General features: G+C 41.0%; 2 protein-coding genes across 4 annotated transcripts; both read left to right on the top strand.

Moving 5' to 3' along the window:
• Nucleotides 1–413: 413 nt before the first annotated feature.
• On the top strand, nt 414–14,546 carry LOC134799803 (farnesol dehydrogenase-like). The gene is made up of 6 exons (XM_063772209.1): nt 414–595; nt 1,937–2,102; nt 2,854–3,001; nt 11,086–11,215; nt 12,127–12,285; nt 12,642–14,546. Exons 1-6 carry the CDS (start codon nt 464–466, stop codon nt 12,684–12,686), a joined length of 780 nt encoding a protein of 259 aa, XP_063628279.1. The 5' UTR covers nt 414–463; the 3' UTR covers nt 12,687–14,546.
• Nucleotides 14,547–18,470: 3,924 nt separating this feature from the next.
• Nucleotides 18,471–21,812, top strand: LOC134800034 (farnesol dehydrogenase-like). 3 transcript variants are annotated; one of them, XM_063772478.1, is made up of 4 exons: nt 18,471–18,618; nt 19,078–19,226; nt 20,093–20,261; nt 21,442–21,797. In XM_063772478.1, exons 2-4 carry the CDS (start codon nt 19,089–19,091, stop codon nt 21,585–21,587), a joined length of 453 nt encoding a protein of 150 aa, XP_063628548.1. In that variant the 5' UTR covers nt 18,471–18,618; nt 19,078–19,088; the 3' UTR covers nt 21,588–21,797. The 3 variants fall into 3 exon arrangements, with proteins under 3 accessions (XP_063628548.1, XP_063628550.1, XP_063628549.1); XM_063772480.1 differs by lacking the exon at nt 18,471–18,618 and adding an exon at nt 18,805–18,827 and having other exon boundaries at nt 21,442–21,812; XM_063772479.1 differs by lacking the exon at nt 18,471–18,618 and adding an exon at nt 18,850–18,961 and having other exon boundaries at nt 21,442–21,812.
• The last annotated feature ends 705 nt before the right edge of the window (nt 21,813–22,517 follow it).

The following is a 22,517-nucleotide window of genomic DNA, read 5'->3' as shown; positions in this document are numbered from 1 at the left end:
CCTGTAGTTGTTGTTCGTAGCTGTCAAATTTTGCGTTTAATTGACAGGCTGATATAGTCCGGCGAACTGATAATCAGTGGGCCCCTTTAAATCCGGCCTTACCCAAGGGTTGGCAAAATTATTTATCGTAAGGAACCCACACTTTGCCAATCCTTATTTTTAATGAACTAAGTACAACATTGATAACAGGGTTTGTAGGTAGATACCTCGAGTGTTCATAATATAGGTAAGAATAAGATATAAGAAGTGCGTTCATTCCACGCGGTAATGCCGCCAGCCTTCTTGGCACCTTACCACAAGGCACCGAGCTGGAGCCAGTTTTTTATTTATAACTTTAGTTGTAGTTTGATTCTTTCCCCTTTTTTTAGTTTTATGTAATTTTAATGTTTACTTTAAGGCTTTAGTTAGCTTATAAGTTATAACAAGTTGTTTTTTATATCTATTAAAGATCCTACAGTCAATTATGGAGCGTTGGGTCGGCAAGACTGCGGTGGTGACGGGCGCGAGCGCGGGCATCGGGGCTGCGGTCTGCGTCCGGCTTGCCAACGAGGGGCTGCGCGTGGTGGGGCTCGCCAGGAGGGAAGGACTAGTTCAGGTCAGTACACGATGTTTTTTCAAGTTTATTTGTTAATAAATCTTATGGAACAATCTTACATAAATTACTTATTAGCCTAGTCCTACAGTATGGTCGATAAGGTTTGTGTTGTAGTTATATATGTATACTAGCGACCCGCCCCGGCTTACTACGGCTCACTATTGCTGAGTGAAAACCGCATGAAAATCCGTTCAGTATTTACCTATTGAGTTTATCGCGAACATATTACATACACACAAACAGACAGTCGCGGCGGGGGACTTTGTTTTATGAGTGTGTAGGTGTAGTGATAGTGATATATCATCGTCAAGATATATCATCGTCAAGTACCCACAACATAGAAAACATCCATTACCTACTCAAAAACAAATGTCGGTAATGAATGCCCTTTAACACACAAATGAATGCCCTTTACCAGGAATCGAACTCGAGTCCCAGTGAGCTTCATTTACCAACACTTAAGAGTAAAGGCACTTTGACAATCGTATGCGCGTATTATAGCGACGTCCCGCAATCGGACGCAGTGTGCCATACCCTTCGAGCAACACCGGCTTCCGACACATCGGAAGGGAGGGGCCCAAGCGATATCTCACCGTACAAATCTTTCTGCCATTTTTCGCGGGGGGAAAGGTGCACACAGTCGCACTTCTCACACTCTTACATACAAATTCCAATCTGTATGTAAGAGATCTAAGAATGTGAGAATCTAAGAGATGAGATGTAAGAATCTTGCAAACCTCGATCTCTTTTTGTGTACGGACGAGTGACAAGTGTCACAACACGCACACTAACACATTTTCGTTGAAGTATGTTATTGTATTCTGAGAGATGAGAAGTCGGATTTGTCGCTCAACCGATCCGCAATTTGTACTGAGCGAGCAAAATCGATAAATCCAACAATTACATGAGACTAAAATATAATAATTGTGTTTGAATGTAATTAAACGTATGATATGTAAAAAAAAATATTACATGTGAAATGTAATACTTTCTTTTTGTAAATTTGATGTCCCCGACCTCTTTTTACAACAAAAAACCGAGCAAACAGGCATTTTTGTGCAGCAGTGTTCACGCGCGCGTCTAGACTCGGTCTAGTGAAAAATCCAAGTGCAACTAGTTTTATTACCCGCGCTAGATTAGATTGACGCGCTAATCTTGTACCTCGGCAGAGGAGAAATAGTGCGAATGCCGCCTCCCTTCCGTGTTGCTCGAAGGCCATACCCCTAAGAGCAACAGAAGCAATTCATTCTCTCTCTCAACAATGCGGCGTTGTTACTCAGCGGGCATATCACCGGTCAGGTATAGCTGAATTAATGATTCTTCACGTAATTGTTTCTTTAGAAACTGCAAGCCGACGTGACCGGTGCCGGCAAGATCTACGCCGTGCGGTGCGACGTGGGTAAGCCGGGGGAGATCGCGGCGGCGTTCGAGCGCGTGGAGACCGAGCACGGCGGCGTGGACATGCTCGTCAACAATGCGGCGTTGTTGCTCAGCGGGCATATCACCGGTCAGTTATATACCTGAATGAATTTTATTCACATGAACATAAAAGATAACATACAAGACATACAGCGCATGAATGTCATGCACATAGATTAGTATATGTTATTACTGTAACATGCACTTAACGCATTCACTGCCAGGGGGCGTGGCCTAGGAACAAACTTATATGACGCTGAACGCACATGTGCGTTGGGGGCAGTGAATGTGTTAAACACTGCATTCTGCCATGTGGCATATGAAACTTAAAAATAGTTCGATGATAGGTATACAACGCGCAAAACGAAATAAGCCCTATCTATTTTTTTGTAGACAAACACAACTCAAATATTCACAAATACCTACATTAGGTTTCACACATATTACATTGAATCTTAAAGCTAAAAGATTCGTCAACCAAGACTATAAAAGCAACAATCTCACATAGGTACACAGCCGTGTCGGTCAGATAACAGATCAGATAACGGATGTTGTATCCATATTCTGTTAATGTACCCATAGCGGTAATTAGGCACTGTGTAGTCCACCAGAGATAGATATTTATTTAGCAGCATATTCCAAAGATCTTCAGGTACTTACTTAAATCGTAGGTAATTACCTACTTGCGTAATAAATGGTACCCTTCTGAATATGCCACTAATACTTGTTGTTGAATTGTTGTTCCTTAACCCGTGGAGCGCCCCAGTATCACAGTAGTATGGAACACATGTAACAATAGGGCGCTCCACGGGTTAAAATATCAACCCTCCATTTTTCAGAGGCCACCAGTAACAGTAACCCGCTACAAAATTCACAAGTCCAGCAAATTATTGACGTAAACATCACCGGCTATGTACTGTGCTCACGCTACGCCGTCGCCTCCATGAAGAAACGAGGAGTGGAAGGACACATTATTCATGTCAACAGGTTGGTATAGTCTGTAGATTTGTAACTGGCCCCGAACTGCTAATCCTTTGTCTATTGTTAAGTAAAACCGCACGTGCTACTTACCTGCAAAAAAGGGTCTTAATTATTCTAATTGGCACCTGAGCGCGGACTAGTCCAATGCTCAAACAACCAGTGCAGGTGCGCTCTCCGATAACGCGCCTTTGTTACGCATCTGGATGACACATTTTAGACTGGTTCGACTCGCCAGCATTCAGTAACCGTAGAGAATTACACGACCCTTTTTTTACAGGTAGACTGTAGAGGCACGTGCGGTTTTACTTAACAATAGGTAGACAAAGGATTAGCGGCTCGGGGCCAGTTACCAATCGAAAGACTAGGTATAAACAGAATTTCGGACATTGACACGGGGGAAAGGGCTTTACTGTACTCTATGAACGACCAACTACTAGGCACCGGAACAAAGGAAAACTCCAAACGGTTAGATTAGGAATGTTTATTCAAACTACTTGATTACATTCACTTGTTTAATACTCTAGACGCTTAAACTCAACATCCATTTACTTTATTACTCTAGACACTTAAACTCAACATTCATTTACACATCAATTAATTAACTTAGCTAGCTAGCAAGCCTAGGCAACCTAGGCTACCCACAGCCGTGAGCACGTCACTCCGAATAAGCTACCTATTTCCACGAACGCTCCAAACAGAATGCACGGTTTGATCAACTCCCGACCAAGAACCGTTGCCAATATGGCGGGAAAATAGAGCCTCGCGATTGGTGGACGACATCGCGTGATATCGATGACGTCAACCAATCGCTGAACGATATTATTCGCCCGCCAAGACATCAACCAATCACGTTATAGCGATGTTGCCAGAAATAAACCATAAATGTTACTAGTGTAAACCATAAATCATTAACTAAATAAGACTATTGAAAATAAATAATTGGTAAAATTGATAAATATTAAAAATAACGTAACCTAACAATCGGCTGTCCTGACATCGTGTGCGTCCCGCACACGACACCAGGTGGTAACCTAAGCAACCTAACAATCTGCTATCTTGACTATTTAAAACAAACTTATTAAACAAATTAGCCTTAATTATGCTTAACATTTTAATTATTCATTTATAACTTTTACATTACAATGCAAATGCAGACATTGATCTATCAAGTAATATTTAACATACAACATGTAAAATAATAATAGTTATTTTATTAGTAAATTTTAACACTACTCTAGTTAACATTATAGTTAACCCAAATTAAATTTAATCATAAACTGCATAATTTACGAAGCTATCATGTACCAAAATAAACTATAAGCTACATACATAATCCAAGTAATCAATCGATCAATCAATCAAATTTATTTCAGGCAAAAAAAATATACCCATACAAAATATTAAAAATTAAAATTATTAAGATTAAAATATTATCATATAAAAATTAAAATTGAAAATAAACTTAAAAACATGTCAACAAAAATTACAATAAACAAAAATTACATTAAAATTAAATTAAAATCTACATACATATTTACATTAAATTATACACTATGCCTCTGGATCCCATATGCAGGTCATTCCAGTGCCTCCAGAGTGTACCAGCAGTATCCCCAGGAACGAGCTGAAGCAGACTGTTGGAACTGTCACGTACTCGGCGCATGAGGGAGGCAGTGCGTTTACGGATTATCGGAATAAGTATAAGATTTTAATTTAAATAACAAATTCTATGAACAATCGATTGAATATCGAATCTAGTGAACCCAAACGATCGATTGATTGGGCCATGGGAACATCAAAATCACGACCGATCGATTATGTCGTGAAATACATTATTTACATCAAACGAGTATTCTGAACGATCGATTAATCAGAATACCTATATCCCCTGAACGATCGATTAATCAGGGTTCCCTAACCTCCTGAACGATCGATGCCTTTCAGGATGCCTATCGACGCCCGTCCGAGCCGATCGATTAATGCTCGTAATGGCAGTCGAAGGACTTTATTCGACACTTATTGCACCAAGCCGCGAACCGATCGATTCTCGCGTACTTGATCTGAAACAACGAAAAAACATTCTGTAGCAAATCAATCTGGATAAAATATCCTAACAAATATGATATCCATAATAATATCTATGTTCTAACTCGAATCGTTTCCATCATCGCTCTCAAGATCATCATTAGTTTTTTTTCATTAACTTCTAGAGCGGTCACGTGTATCCACGGCTTCATGCGGTCAGCAGCTACGGTCGTTGACCGCCTATTTTCTGTATCGACTAATCCAGGTATTGGAGCTACAACATAGCGGTCATTGCCTAAGACCTTACTCACACGGTATGGCCCTATAAAAGAAGGCATTAATTTCTTGCTCTGTCCGTTATTATTGAAACAAGTTTTTGTTATTTTAACGATATCTCCCTCATTATATATACGTGAAGGTGTCCTTCCCAAATCATAACTCTCTTTGTTTAGCCTGCTCCTGATCTATCCTAGCCTTAACACTGTTACGTATTTCACACAAATCATTTTCACGGCTATCGAAAACGACGTCATTGAGCATGGGGTTAATTTCGCTATTCATAAGAGTTCCGAACATCACTTCCGACGGCTTTCTACCTATAGTTTTCTGAAGGGTGTTATTCAGACCCCATTGAATGCGTCCCAAATGCGTATCCCAACTTTTCTCGCCACGTTTAACGCTTAGTGCCTTGAGATAGTCTAACACTGTGCGGTTATACCGCTCAACTTGGCCATTAGACCTGGGGCTAGCGACCGCATTTAAAACATGTTTTATTCCTTTATATAAGCAAAACCGTTTGAACGTGTGCGAGGTAAAACAACTACCTCTGTCACTAACGAGCCGGTCAGGGTTTCTAAATATGCTAAAAATGTCTTCTAGAACCTTAATCGCATTTTGGGCATTTGTGTTTCTGACAGGTCTGAGAAAACAGAACTTGGTAAAACTATCAACAACCACCAACAAATGAGTAAAACCCCTTAACGACTTTACAAAGGGTCCAAGGTGATCCACATGAAGGGTGTGAAAGGGGATCTCTACCTTTGCAATAGGTTGCAGTAACCCTTCGGGAGCGCCTAAATTGTTCTTTGTATACGCATATTCAATACAGGCACCCACGTATTTATTGATGAACCTGGACATTTTGGGGAACCAATAGTTACTTTTGATTCGTTCTAAGGTCTTCTCAATCCCAAAATGTCCAATTTCGTCATGATTGAGTTTACACACCTGCCATCTTGCGCCCTTCGGTACCGCCCACCTGATCTTGTCCTTATCCCCATCCAAATAGCGAAACAAGCGATTATCTTTAAGGACAAAATTCTGTTTGATATATTCTAATCCCTTTTCGTCTAGATCACTTTTCAGAATGTCAATTATTCTGCTCCACTCAGAATCGCCTAACTGCAGCGTGTGAAGCCAATCTTCGCTACGAATACCCATTACCACCGGAAACTGATCCTCGAGACATTCTGACGGCTCAACCGGATTTCGAGATAACGCGTCAACGCGACTCATTTTTACTCCAGCCCTATACTCGACAGTACAATCAAATTCCTGAAGGGTTAGCTACCAGCGTGCTATTCTTGGTATCAGATCACGCTTTGAAAATGTGGATCGCAATGCACTGCAGTCGGTTATAATATTAAATTCCTTCCCAAGTAAATAGACTATAAACTTACGAAGGGAACACACTACCGCTAGTGTTTCCAACTCGTAAGAGTGGAAGTTTTTCTCCTCGGGAGAAGTTTGCCGACTAAAATGCCACTGGGTGAAAGTTCTCAATACCTTGCGTTCGTTGCAGAAGGATCGTAAATAGCAAGAACCAGCCTATTAACCAAAATCGACTTTAGACTCAAATGCTCGTTCCTGTTCGTCACCCCACTGCCAGACGGCGTCCTTTTTCAATAGCTTGCTAAGAGGGGAAGAAATTTGAGCAAAATTCTCTATAAATTTGCGAAAGTAACTGGCTAGGCCTAGGAACAGTCTCACATTATGAACATTCTGGGGACGAGGGAAATTGACTACGGTCAAAATCTTCTTTTCACCGGGCCGGATACCACTAGCGCTAATTTCGTAGCCAAGATAATCAACCTCACACAAAAACTCTTATTTCGACAGATTCAATGTCAGATTCGCCTGTTCAAACATTTGCAGCACTTCTTCAAGGCGTTCTGGACACTGAGCAAAGTCCTTTCCAAAAATGAGTACATCATCAATGTACGCGGTCGCCTTACTAAATCGCGCCGGACCAAGTATCGTGTTTATCATTCGTTGAAAAACTGCCGGAGCATTCGCTAGGCCGAACGGCATAACGATTGAATTCGTATTGGCCGTCCGGCGTAACGAATGACGTCAGATGTTTGCTCTGCTCAGAGATCGGCACCTGGTAATAGCCAGAAGCGAGATCAAGAATTATGAAACAAGATTGACTCAATAATGGGCATTGGGTACCGCTCTTTAATGGTTACCGAATTAAGCATACGGTAGTCAACGCACAACCTTGAGGAACCATCCTTTTTACGCACAAGTAGAATAGGACTCGCGTAATCTGAAGTCGATTCTCGAATCACACAGGCGTCTAACATATCTCCAATCATCGACCGCACTTTCTCCCGTTCGTGGTGTGACAACCTGTATGGACGATAAACGACTGGACGCTGACTATTAAGTTCTATACTCATTTCAGTGATGCCTGTACAGCCTAGGTCTCTCAAGAAAGTAGCAAAACAATGCTGATATTTCGCCAACAGCTCCATCAGGTTCCGTCTTACGTCAGCTGGTACACCTCTGCCCACGTTCACCTGACTTCCATCTAGCGCCTGCCGAATATGAGTCTCACCCTGCGGAACATCCACTACCTACCCGCTTCACAACGTTGACAATTTCTGCACGACAGAAGATAAGCTTAGCCGGGATGCGACAAGATTCTGAACATGGCACGACAAGTACATTAATGTGTCCATTTACCGCTCGATGAAACCCGCCGCTAATGAAATACTGCTCGTTCGGCTTTCCTGCTACACAATTTTTCAAAAGAACCTCGCCGTTGAAAGCCGGCTTAGCTTGTACCATGACAGAAGCAGTTCCATAAATTTCAATTGTCCTAGTTGGGTAAAACATCAACAAGGCATCGCTATTATCAACAAGCTCTGAAGTAGGCAGTTCCTTCCCTACATCAAAGAATTGCAATTTATTACAACTCTTACATACCAATACATGCGCCTGTTCTGTGAACGACTGTCCCACAAGAACAGGGACCTCTAGCCAATGATCACTCACAACCTTGAAAGGTACCTTAGCTTCTACCCCATCGACGTTCATATCGAGACTTAGATTCCCTAGCGATTGGACTAAACCATTACCAAATCCCTTCAAGATCTGAGGAATATTATGTGACAGACCTAATCTACTAGCAGTTGTTTCCCTTATGAGCGTAGCGTCACTTCCGAAATCTATGAACGCCCTCAACTCAGCACTGTCGACTTTGATATCTTTATAATATTTAGAGCCTGGAGAGTCCACCATGTCTACGCTGTCCTTAATTCGCATAGTTTTCTGCACTGTACCGTTAGTATTTGCTTGCACTTTGTCATCTGACTTAGAGAAACATTTCTCCACAGTGTGGCCGATTTTATTACATCGCGCACATTTAAGCAGCGGCTTAGGGCAGTGCAGGAAACTATGACCCCTTTCTTTGCAGTTGTAACACCCTGTACCGTTGGTTGATCTATTGCTATCTATCAGATTTAGGATTTGCTGTGTTTTGACTGACTGATGTAACATCCTATGTATACCCTATCTTTCGCAAATAAATAACTTATGACTTATGACGTATCGAAATTCCTATTCCTAACATTCGATCGATCAGATTGGTTGGTTTGATTATAATCCCTATTACTGATCAAATATTGTAAGAGCTGGTCGGGATGGGTACAACGTAGTGCCAAAGCCCCGGATTTAAGTGTCTTGTCCGTAATACCATGTATTATGCACTCAGCTGCGCGGGCATCTACTATCTCGCATCGATTCACCAGACTCAACTTCTCATAATAGTACACCTCTATGGACTCATTGTACCTACTCTTCCTCCTAATCATATCCTCCAAGGTCTGGCCATAGTTTTGTTCACATGGGAAAACACTCAACAACTTATCTTGCCACTCGGCCCATGTAAACAAAATACTATTCAGACTCTCATACCATGTTTTGGCCAAACCTTGAAGTTTCTGCATAGCAAAATGCGTAGTTGTTCTTTCATCTCACCCGTATACCGAGGCGCACTCGTTCACCTTCTTCAACCATATATCCATCCTCTGATTTTTTGATGAAGGATCAAAATTTGGCAATATATTCTTATGATCGATTTTCTGTAATGGTTGGGGTGCGCCTTGGTTCACGGGCAACGATGCTAGACCGTCTCGCAGATTTTTAAATATATCGAGTAAATAATTATTTGAAAAGGAAGGGCTACGTGACCTGTTAATCCGTTCTTCGGTGTCAGGCTGTCGTGATCCGCGCTCAGCTCGACGCTCCTCATCCTGGCCCCTCGCTGACACGGGGATGCTTCGATGACGGCTGGCCGCTTGAGGTGAGCTGGCGCGCCGCGATGATTCACGTAGGTCTTCGGCAGCACGTACGCGGTTGCGCTCACGCCGTACTTCTTCCTCCAGCATCCGTAGTCGCTCGCGTCCCAGATCCACGTCCCGATCCGGCCGGTGTCGACTGTTGCTTCGGCTTTGCAGGCGACTACGGCTCCGGCTCGCGTTCGAGTGTGCATCTCTTCGTCTCGGAGTCACGAGCCTTCGTCGGTCTGGCGGCTCTGACATAGTCTGAAATCTCACGTCAGAGGATTTTAGAATCTTATAGCTAGACATAAGGAAGCAAACTACTAAGTTTAAGGTAAAAGATCCCATTAATCAAGGAAACGAATGATCAAAGCAATAACGGTTCATATAAATAAATCACAACACGACTTACTTGAAATATCATTACGTTACACAAGTTCTTTGCTCCAACAATGCTATTAAATATAGAAAGGCGTTACGTTCACTGGATTACAATTTAATCTGTTCCATTGTTGTCCGGGATTCGAACCCGATTGATGTATTAACTACTGTAACTTCAGCTATATAAATAAGGTATAGTATCACTAGGCTTAATTTCAATCGATAAAATAAGTAATCGAACGAAAATACTACCCACTTTCTATCGTAAAATGATATGAACACTAAATAGCATTAACAAAGAAATCGTTTGTTAAATTTAAACTGTTAACGGTATATTATAGCAATAACCACGGTTGAGATTTTAAACTAACATCACTAGGTAATACTTAAACTTTATCGTTAACTTTTAAATAAATAACGTTCACTTCAAATCACTTCGCACAAAAATAGCATACTATTGGGGCGTGTACTTACGTTTTAACTGTTCTTGTCACTTCTGAAATATGAACGACCAACTACTAGGCACCGGAACAAAGGAAAACTCCAAACGGTTAGATTAGGAATGTTTATTCAAACTACTTGATTACATTCACTTGTTTAATACTCTAGACGCTTAAACTCAACATCCATTTACTTTATTACTCTAGACACTTAAACTCAACATTCATTTACACATCAATTAATTAACTTAGCTAGCTAGCAAGCCTAGGCAACCTAGGCTACCCACAGCCGTGAGCACGTCACTCCGAATAAGCTACCTATTTCCACGAACGCTCCAAACAGAATGCACTGTTTGATCAACTCCCGACCAAGAACCGTTGCCAATATGGCGGGAAAATAGAGCCTCGCGATTGGTGGACGACATCGCGTGATATCGATGACGTCAACCAATCGCTGAACGATATTATTCGCCCGCCAAGACATCAACCAATCACGTTATAGCGATGTTGCCAGAAATAAACCATAAATGTTACTAGTGTAAACCATAAATCATTAACTAAATAAGACTATTGAAAATAAATAATTGGTAAAATTGATAAATATTAAAAATAACGTAACCTAACAACTCATTCATGCTGGCTCAATGGCGGAGACTTTAAAGCTATCTTAACTTTTCAGCGTAGCAGGGCACTACGTCCCATCCATACCATTGGCCAACTTATACCCGATGACCAAACACGCTATCACCGCCTTCTGCACCGCGCTGAACGACGAACTGGCACATGCAAAGGCCCGGATTAAGACCACAGTAAGTCCTTAATATATCAAATATACGGTCGATAACAGTGGCCTACTTGTACCTGATGACCAAGCGCTGTTGCCGCAGACTCGGATTAAAGGATGACTCGCGTTAGGCCGGGCCGTGTCCGGGCCGGAGCATCCGGCGCTTATTGTTCATGCTTATTGTACATGACAGGCGATCACATGATGCTTTCCATAGAAAACGATGCGCCGGAAGCTCCGGCCCGGACACGGCCCGGTGTAACGTGAGTCATCTTCTAGGCCTCCGTAACTCCCTAAACGAGTTAGTACGAAGTGGAAACGCCTGATAAAAATCAATGGCAATTGTAACAGTGTACCTAGCTATTGATATTAATTCGTCAGATGACAAACAAAACTCACTAATTACTAATTAAAAATCAACCTTGCTTTGTTACTATAACGGTTTACTATGGGTCTGAACTTGTAGTAGTAATTAGTGAGTTTTGGTTGTCACCCGACGTTATATTGTGATGTGGTCACTTAAAGGCTCTCAAGGGGCCTAGCCAAGATGAAAATCGTTCATATAAAACACTATATACGTATATATAATTGTTTATGCCAATGGAAACTTAGATAATGTATAGAAATACACAGTCACGTGACTTTTCCCGATACATTTTTTCCGTTTGTTTAGCGTTTGTCTATGTACGATTGTCATTTCTAGGCCGTCTGCTCCACTGCCATTTTACTAAATCGGTATTACAATTAAAGGATGACTCACGTTAGACCGGGCCGTGTCCGGGCCGAAGCTTCCGGCGCTTACTTTTCTATGACATGACAGGTGACTGGTTTCTATGACAGATGCCCCGGAAGCTCCGGCCCGGCACGGCCCGATCTAACGTGAGTCATCCTTCTAAATCGGTACAATTAAGCCAGCATTACACTATACTTTTACAGAGTCTCTCCCCTGGCCTGGTGGATACGGATATGGGCCGCCTGGTGAGAGAGGACATCGGCCCCATAGCCGACCAGGCGTACTCTACCACGCCTAAACTGCGCACGCAAGATGTCGTCGATGCCTTGATTTATGCTGTGTCTTCGCCTCCCAACGTCAATGTAAGACAACCCCCCATATCTTGTGTTACAGTCTCCTCTCGACCTGATGGATACAGAAATGGGTCGCATAATGGGCCGCCTCGTGAGAGAGGATGTTGACCCGATAACCGACCGCGACCAGACGTAGGTCATATATATATACCACGCTTGTCAATTAAATAGTAGCATGTATTGTTAAACTGTGGCAACCTTCTTTATATTGTCACTTGATCTTGATAGTTGCCCTAAAGAAAAAAAGGGACAGAGGTCTCCCTCGAGCTATCGCCAGGCACGTTTTTGGGAGGCGAGAGCGCAGTCTACTTTAATATGTCTATGACTGAACCCAGAAAGTTTATCAATGAAAATATTTTTTTCAGATATTGGAGTTGACTATCAGCCCTCTCCATGAGATAAGGTACTAAACAATAAACGAAGAACAATGAAACAGCGGCTGGCTTAAAACCATATTGCATCAAAGTGGAACAAAATATTTTATTTTTATTTTATTTATTAGGAAAACTTACAGCTTGAGTAACAAGTTAGGTAATAACATAGAAACAGTAAGCCAATTACAAGTTTCCATAGGTAGAAACTGTATAAAGTATATAGTGTGCGAACTTACAAATTTAATAAATAATACTTACTTACAATTATATTTTGCTTATCATGCTTAACATGGAGAATAGATTTACACAGTGGATGAGAAGAACAAAAGAGAAATACTAATAATTAAAACAAAAAGACAGAAGTAGGTACATAAGTGTTAACAGTGGGAGAAGTCTTGGCTCATTAGTTTGCGTATATAACTAAAGCTATCACAGAACAGATCGATGAAATCATGATGTTTGCAAAGCTGATTGAAAGACCTATAGTAGTATACCGTATAATGGACGTGGAACCGGTAATGGGACAAAAAAACACAAATACTCTAAAATAAGTATCTAAAAGTAGTTTATAAACACTGGCTATATTTTATCATAAATAAGAGTCCTAGAGCTGTTTCAGTTTGCATTTTTATTAAATTCGGTCACTTTTTAAGAAATTGGCGTCAATCCAAAAGTTGTCGTGTCCCTGAAAAAAATAGCACTAAGAATTCTTAACAACTTCGCTAAAAGAGGCGAGTTAATTTATTAAATTTTAATTAATTAATACTTGATGAAAACTAGAATGTGTTTTGTTAATTGCATTTATCATGAGATAAGGTATACAACACACTATGTTGTGACTCCACAGATGTAAAAAAAATAGTGGTATTTGGCCCAATCCCATTATAGGAGCTGTAAAACTGCATACCTCCTATAATGGGACAATTTACATAATGATGCTTGCCATGCCATAATTTCATGTTTAAACAATAGAGAAGTAAAATGTAGATTACGAAATATGTCAACCAGGAGGTATGCTCGGACTTCGGATAAATTAATATCGTTTTTTCAAACTTTTATTTAACTTGCCCTGTTAGTTAGTGTGGGTCAAATCTTGGTAGCTGAATTTGACCCACTTTCCGATTTCCGATTGAGTTGAAATTTTGTATACGTAATTAAGTATGCAAATCGGATGATAATGCAATATAATGATAACATGGACCTGATCTGATGATAGAGACAGGAGGTGGCCATGGGAACTCTGCGATAAACGCTAACTAATTGTGTTTGGGTATATTAGAATTGTCTCGATGGGTCTAAACAATAATAATTGTCGGTGGAAAGAAAAATACATTCAGCGATAAAAGCTTATACCAAAAATTGATTTTTTTGCTATAACTTATTCCCTATTTCAATATTTTATACTGATAGAGCAATGTCCATTATAGGGGGCCCATTATCGGATCCACGTCCATGGGGTTCCATTACTGGAGCTTTGGTGTCCGTGACTGGAGAAAAAAAACATAGTTTTAATTTGTTAAGTATGTGGAAACTCCTTGCAGTATCTTTGATACAACACACCTGAAACATGAAAGACGGATGGGACATTCATCTTGTAACACGCTAAGCGGTAGACCATTTACATGTATCAGGGAAATATCACAAATACTCCAAATTTCCTCTTAAATGTCCCATGACTGGTGCTGTTACCTTAGAAGCGCTTAGAAGAAAGGAGTTTTTCCTGTATTTACTACGAACAAAGGGAATATGGAACGTTTTTTTGGTGCGACAAGATATGCGTGAGGGGACTGAGAGCATCAATTTTGCTAATAGATCAGGACAGTCTACATAGTTCTGAGCAATTTTCATAATATAAATTACGTCAGATATATTACGCCGGATGTAGAGAGGTAGAAGATGAAGTATGGCACAATGCTGATTATAACTTTGTTTTGGAATTTATGAATTTAAATCTCAGAAAACGAATAAACTTTTTTTGGATTCTTTCAATTTTTGAAATATAGATGTCATAACAGGGGTTCCAAACCTGAGAGGCATATTCTAAATGGCTTCTTACAAATGCACAGTAGACAATTTTAATTGATTTTAATCTTTTGAGGTTCTTGCACGATCTTAAGATAAAACCAAGTGCCTTGAATGCTTTATTGACTATTGAATCAATATATATGTTTACAAATTAATTTGTATTTCATTTGTTACCAAAAGGTGAATGAACAGTGTGAGAGATACGATATGAAACTACCTAATTTAAGGATGATTATGAAAAGTGGACGTCCAGTTACACGTCCGTCTTTGGGTCTCCGACTTACGGATGACTCGCGTTAAACCGGGCCGTGTCCGGGCCGGAGCTTCCGGCGCTTACTTTTCTATGACATGACAGGTGATCACGTGATGCTTTCCATAGAAAAGATGAGCCGGAAGCTCCGGCCATGACACGGCCCGGTCTAACGTTAGTCATCCCTTAAGGGGCCCACTGATTACCAGTTCACCGGACGATATCAGCCTGTCAGTTGTTCGGAGCTGTCAAATTTTACTTCTAACTCACAGGCCGATATCGTCCGGTGGACATCAGTGGGCCCCTTTACGGATGTGTAAACAAATCGCTCAGTTTTTTCGGGACGAATTGACTGTGACAGACAGAAAAATAAATACACGAGTGAATTCCTTTGTGTTTTAGAGATGTTCGGAAATTGAATGTCCATCAATATCGACGGTATTGTTAGGCAATAATAGCATTTTCACTGATGAGAAATTTGCTATGACAACACGAGTTATTTTTAACCTGGCAGTAATTTCCGGTTTTTTAACGCATCATTGAGGGTTTGTGATATTATGTGTAGGTAAACTGTATAATGACGTTCCTAGTAGAAATGGCGTAGGTTAGTAGAAAGCAACACGTAGAGTCTGTATTACATTTTTTAACATATTCATTGCCACTAAGTGCTACGGGTTACGCTCGTAGCGCGTAGTCACGGTTTCGCCGTATGTAGCGCGTAGTCGCCACGAACAGTGTAGGTACCCGACAGTCGGGTTCTTGGCCCTGAATGTGTTGATGTGTGTGATATGCTCATAAGGAAAGTAAAGATAGGTATTTTATACATCAATAGCAATAGGTATGGATTTTCCATTGATTTTCAACAAGGAAAAACCACAATGGCTGAGTTACTCTGTGTACGGCCGTGGGCCGCAAATCCTGGGCTTATAAGTACATTCAGTGCAGTAAAAATAATTTATATTTGATATGTATAATTGTATACCGATATAAACTAAGTGAGTATACATCACATTTGAATGCGCATGTTTTAAATATTATACAGGGTGGCCAAAAAATAAGTGCATTCCCGTTGCCAGGGAGCTTTTGGGATTATACAGAGCAACTTTTGGGACATGGGACCAACCCAGAAATCGCAAAAAAATAATTACCCTCCCATAGAAAATGGACCAGCCAAAATGTATGAAACAGCCAAATCCCAAAACCTCCCTGGCAATGGGAATGCACTTATTTTTTGGCCAACCTGTATATTATACAAATATATGTAATAAATATATATTCTTAGTTTATTTCTGACGAAAGAGATAATTTTAAAGGTCACTTGATGACCTTGTGCAAAAAATAACGCATTCTGGTTTTTGCTTAGATAAATAATTTATCTTTAGTGCACTCTGTCGTGTTTTAGTGTTTTAGTGTCCCTAGTGCCTGAGTTCTAGAGAATATATCCTGGGTGCAGTTTAAAGGTACCTAGGTACAGGTAGGTACCTAATGTAATAATTATAAGTACCTAGATACATATTTCTATCAATAAAATTAAACTCCAAACAAACCCCGACAGTTAAAAATAAAATAAAATATTATTCCTTTTATATGCGTTAGCAAGTGATAGGTAGGTACTTATGTTTGAAGTCGGTGCCATACAAAATCTGAAAGTCAACACACTGTGGAACCGAATGCCAACTCTGGTGCGGTTCGATAAGAAAGAAACAAAGCTGTCCAGTAGTTCCTGGGGGGTGGTTGGGGTGTCAACTCAACCAACTCATTGAGGGTAAGTAGTAGGTGTAAAAATATACAATAGCTTGAGCCCGGAAATCAAAGAGGCAACTTCTCATGATGTTTGTCCATAAACTCAAAAAGTACTTAATTGATAAAGCCTTTTACAATGTTAATTCATTTTATGGACATTTTAATTAATATAATTATTTAAAAGAATTCATTTTGTCGTTATATTGTGTAATGCTTTTTATTTTTTTCTTCTTTTAGACAATTAACGCGTGTATAGTTTAGGTCAAATTAGTTTTAGCTGTGTGTGTGTTTTTATTTTTATGTTTTTGACATGTTCGTTTACACCGTATTAAACGATCTGAATCTGCATTTGAATCTGGGTATTGATCAGTACCTAGTGTTATTATTTGGCTTGGCACCGACTTCAAACAAATCAGTTGCTAACGCATATAAAAGAGATAGGTAGTATTTTATTTTATAATTTTAAAGTCAGCTTTTCTTTCTTTTTTGTTTTTGTTTTTGTTAAGTGTGACGAAGCAATCTGCAAGACTCGTTCCTGTCTGGCCAAACAGACATGTCACTAAACAGTTTTGCGCTTCAGGTACGTTTCAAGTTTCAAGGGTTGTAAGATCTGAATACATCAAGATTTGAGGAGTTCCCTCAATTCCTCGTGGAACCCTGGTCACCAGAACTTGAAATATGCTGAGATTTTTGTATCGTAGATTAGTCTCAAAGTTTTTGTACGGATTATAGACCGACCGCTTAAATGAGTATGGGCCTTAGTAACTTACTAAGCAGGCCCATACCAACCTACGGTTCTGAATGTTGGGTGCTGAGCAAAAAAGACGAGAATTCCTTGTTGGTATTTGAGCGTAAAATACTAAGACGCATTTTCGGAGCTGTGATGGAGGATGAGATATGGCGAACGCGTTATAACCACGGGCTATACCAAATGTATAATGAGCCTAACGTCATTAAGACCATAAAGATCGGACGCCTGCGATGGGCAGGGCACGTGATACGAATGGACGAGGCCAGAGTACCCAAGCGCCTTCTAGAAGGCCGACCGGAGGGCCGCAGAGGTAAAGGCAGGCTCAAGCTCAGATGGTTGATGGATGGCGTATACCAGGACAGGATCTTAGGAGTGAAAAGTTGGAGAAGGAAGGCCACAAACAGATCGGACTGGAGAGACTTGCTTGACCAGGCTAAGGCCCACCCGCGGCTGCCTCAGATGATGATGCTTAAATGAGTCCTCGCCTGCGCGGTACGGGGGCGACGGGGTAGGACGACTAGGGGTGGCGGGCGGCAAGCGTACGGCGCCCGCACCTTCCCCGCCACCCTTAGTTACCCATCCCCGCTACCCCGTCGCCCCCGTACCGCGCAGGCGAGGACTCATTTAAGCGGTCGGTCTATTAACGATTATATCTGAAGCGTACCGAATTCTCATTAAATAGGCAGACCAACGCATTTATTGTTATGGTAATAGGTTAGTTCCAGTCACAGACTACCTACTCCAAGATCCAGCGAATAAATAGGACGATTTGCGCCACTAACCATCAAAGTCACACATGCTACACTAATTATAGTAATTATTCAGATTTAACCTAAGTAGCTACTAGCTACCCACTTCTAAGATTTTAGATTAACAATAATGTTCTGCCGTGGAAACTAGGCATTCTAGGCAAGGCTCTCATCTAATACCTGATTTGCACAGTAATAATGGCTATGAATTAAAAATGGGGGATCTTTTGAGAGGGAGTCTGTGTTTGCAATGAATGCCGAGGAAAATTCAGATGTAAGTATATGTAGTTTCTCTAGAAAAATGTTTACACATATCGGGGAAAAACATAAGCAGACAGTGAACTCACTTCTTGAGGCATTGCATGGCCTGTTGTAGCTCATATAAAGCAAATCATTGAAATTAGTGTGTAGTGTGTGTTGGGAGACTGTGGTTACCTAAAATATTTTGAGGTACCTACCTACTTAGGCACATACAATCAAATAATTTAATTGCTTAACCATTTTGGGGTAACTTTATATTGGACATTTAATAGTGAGATTAGTGAGTAGGTATTGCACCACCAACATAGCTAAAACCATAAATAGATAAAAAATCCTATTCTAATCCTAATTTTCATTGGGTGTCCGCTATAGCTCGTTTTTTTAGCATTAGAAAAAAGGTAAACAATCTTGACGTGTCTTTTTATTAAAAAAACACTTTTGAAAAATAAGTCACGGCAAATATGTATCGTTCCATGACCAAATGCAGTAGCAATGGTCGCGAGCAGTGGGTAATAAGACTTAGGTAAAATAGGTAAGCGAGCGCGCGCACTGCTGTTTAAAATATGGAATTGTATAGAATATTCAACTCCCTTTAAATCTAGTTTGGGTAGCCAAAGCCATACCTATTGCTAAGTTTGTATATTGCAGGAACTTGTACCATGGAGCGATGGGTGGGACAGACCGCGATTGTGACTGGTGCTGGGTCAGGCATCGGTGCTGCTACTGCGGCTGCTTTGGCCGAGGCGGGTCTGAGGGTCGTCGCTGTCGACATAGCCAGTGAGAACGCTATCACCGATGTGAGTCTTTATCGATGAAATGGCAGTATCGTGGGTTAGACCGCGGTAGTGACTGGTGCTGGGTCAGGCATCGGTACTGCTACTGCGGCGGCTTTGGCCGAGGCGGGTCTGAGGGTCGTCGCTGTCGATATAGCCAGTGAGAACGCTATCACCGATGTGAGTCTTTATCGATGAACTGGCAGTATGGTGGGTTAGACCGCGGTAGTGACTGGTGCTGGGTCAGGCATCGGTGCTGTGACTGCGGCTGCTTTGGCCGAGGCGGGTCTCAGGGTCACCGCTGTCGACATATCCCCAGAGAATGCTATCACCGATGTGAATCGTTATCGATGAACTGGCAGTATGGTGGGTTAGACAGCGGTAGTGACTGGTGCTGGGTCAGGCATCGGTGCTGTGACTGCGGCTGCTTTGGTCGAGGCGGGTCTCAGGGTCGCCGCTGTCGACATATCCCCAGAGAATGCTATCACCGATGTGAATCTTTGTCGTGAACTGGCAGTATGGTGGGTTAGACAGCGGTAGTGACTGGTGCTGGGTCAGGCATCGGTGCTGTGACTGCTGCTGCTTTGGCCGAGGCGGGTCTGAGGGTCGTCGCTGTCGACATAGTCTCAGAGAATGCTATCGCTGATGTGAGTCTGCATTAATGAACTGGTAGTATTCGGATTTAAAAGCGGAAAACTTACAGTAAAACTTCCACTTTTAAATTGATTCTAAGCTTAATAGCATCGTTCGCAGACGTTTCTGCTTGTTAAAAATTAATTTAGTAGTGAAGGGGTAGGCGGTAGTGACAGCTACTGCCGAGCTTAAATCAGCCGATAGATATATTTTTTGGAATCTTTATTATTTACATCTAACTGCAATTTATTTGATAGTACCTGAGTCCGCTGTTGAAGCCCGAATCTCTGAAGAACGTGATCCCGAAGCAGGTGGATGTGACGGACCACAAGCGCCTCGAAGAGCTGTTTTGCTGGATTGACAAGTTTGGGGGCGTGAGCGTCCTCGTCAGCTGTGCTGGGGTCATGTTCCCTGGGCAAGTCACTGGTGAGTGCCCAAACGAGTAGGTACAGGATTACTTGGCTATTCTCATTTTTGATACAGTCACTTCCATGCGATTTTATTTTTTCAGACACTTAGAATATACAAGAAAAAAGAACTTAATTAACCGATAGGTAGGTAAACGAATAACAAATATACCTTACTAACGGTTTTCCGGAATGGCGTAATGTTGTACATTTCTTTAAAGTTCGTTTAGCTATTTTATAAATAAAATAAAAATCCTCTGTGAAAAAAACTAGCAGCATCAATGTCAAAAACTATCAAAGTTAAATTGGAATGGATGAAATATTTTTTCACCTCAGCAGCACGAACAAGGGTACTTTGCTTCTTAAAAACAGTGAGCAAAATGCGATTTTGCTCACTGTGTTATTTTGTCTCACTCAGTGAGCAAAATCGCATTTTGCTCACTGAGTGTGTCTAACTCAGTGAGCAAAATGCGATTTTGCTCACTGAGTGAGACAAAATGACATTCAAGTGACCTTTATAGTCAAATGTCATTTCAACATGCGGGGTCTAATACAAGTTCGATATACTTGGGTTCTATTATCTCTGTCCCTCTAGGTATGTTCTCATTGCTTAGGGTGAAAAATTTTGTGTACTACACGAGATCAAAGTTATTTACATCTCGTGCGCTTTTGAATCCCTTACTACGCTCAAGATTCTAAATTAGATTCACTCGCTACGCTCGTGAATCTATTATAGAATCTTTCGCTTGCACGGGATTCAAAATAAGCACTCGAAGAAATATCAAACTTTGATCTCTTGTTGTACAAATAACTATTTCACCTCAGAAGCTCGAACAAGGGTAGGTACTTTGCTTCTTAAAAATAGTGAGCAAAATGCGATTTTGCTCACTGAGTGAGACAAAATGACATTCAAGTGACCTTTATAGTCAAATGTAATTTCAACATGCGGGGTCTAATACAAGTTCGATATACTTGGGTTCTATTATCTCTGTCCCTCTAGGTATGTTCTCACTGCTTAGGGTGAAAATTTTTGTGTACTACACGAGATCAAAGTTATTTACATCTCGTGCGCTTTTGAATCCCTTACTACGCTCAAGATTCTAAATTATAGAATCTTTCGCTTGCACGGGACTCAAAATAAGCACTCGAAGAAATATCAAACTTTGATCTCTTGTTGCACAAATAACTATTGTTCACAGACGTGGGCAAAGACGTCGTGAGCGCGGAAAAGCTGATCCGAACGCTAGACGTGAACACCAAAGGGGTGATCCTGTGCTCTAAGTTTGCTGTCGCCTCCATGAAAAAGCGAGGCATCGACGGCCACATCGTCAACATTAACAGGTAACAATACTCACAATTACTCAGAAACTGATCCGGACGCTGGACGTGAACACCAAAGGGGTGATCCTGTACTCCAAGTTCGCTGTCGCGTCCGTGAAGAAGCGAGGCATCGATGGCCACATCGTGAACATTAACAGGTAACAACTGAGAAACTGAGCCGAACGCTGGACGTGACCACCAAAGGGATGATCCTGTGCTCCAAGTTCGCTGTCGCCTCCATGAAGCGAGGCATCGACTACCACATCGTCAGTAGGTATTAACAGGTAACAATTATGCATACCTACTATAGTCAAACTTATCTACAACGGCACAACGTTAAGCCGCTGGACTTACATGCTTGCTTTTACTGTTGCTGTTAAGAGCGCTCTTACAAGAAAAGTCGAAATAATGCAAAATTGATGATACTAGTCGACGAAATTCAGGACTTTGCGCTCATTATTAGAAACAATGAGTACTTGTTCCAGTAAAAGCGTCTTCTTATCTTTATAAATATCGTTGTAAATATTAGAAAAAGGACTTATTAAATTAGTAATGATTTTTTTTCTGATGGTCGTTTCCGAAAAACCCCGTGAAGCACTGAATGGCGAGCTCTTATTTGGAAATGTTGAGAATTTTACTCTGCTAAACCTGGCTATTTTGTATTACTAATACCCTGTACTTTAGGCATATCAAACTATATTTTTCCTACATACCTTTGAGAAAGAGAAAATCAAAGTAAAACGAACTCGATTTTCTCTCCGAAACAAGTGTCAATTCTTACGAAAATCTACTTAATATCGAAGTCATTTTCATACTCAAGCAATCTGCAACGTTTGCTTATACTGTTGGTATACATTAGTGTTTATGAAATTCTACTATAATTTTTTGGCAATTTTTTAAAAACTACTCTATATTACCGATGACGCGCGCTGCGCCAGCTCAGTGCCGCGGCAGA

Source organism: Cydia splendana, chromosome 19 (assembly GCF_910591565.1).
Source record: "Cydia splendana chromosome 19, ilCydSple1.2, whole genome shotgun sequence".
NCBI classification, from domain to species: Eukaryota; Metazoa; Arthropoda; class Insecta; order Lepidoptera; family Tortricidae; genus Cydia; species Cydia splendana.
This window is presented reverse-complemented; position numbering and strand designations above follow the sequence as displayed.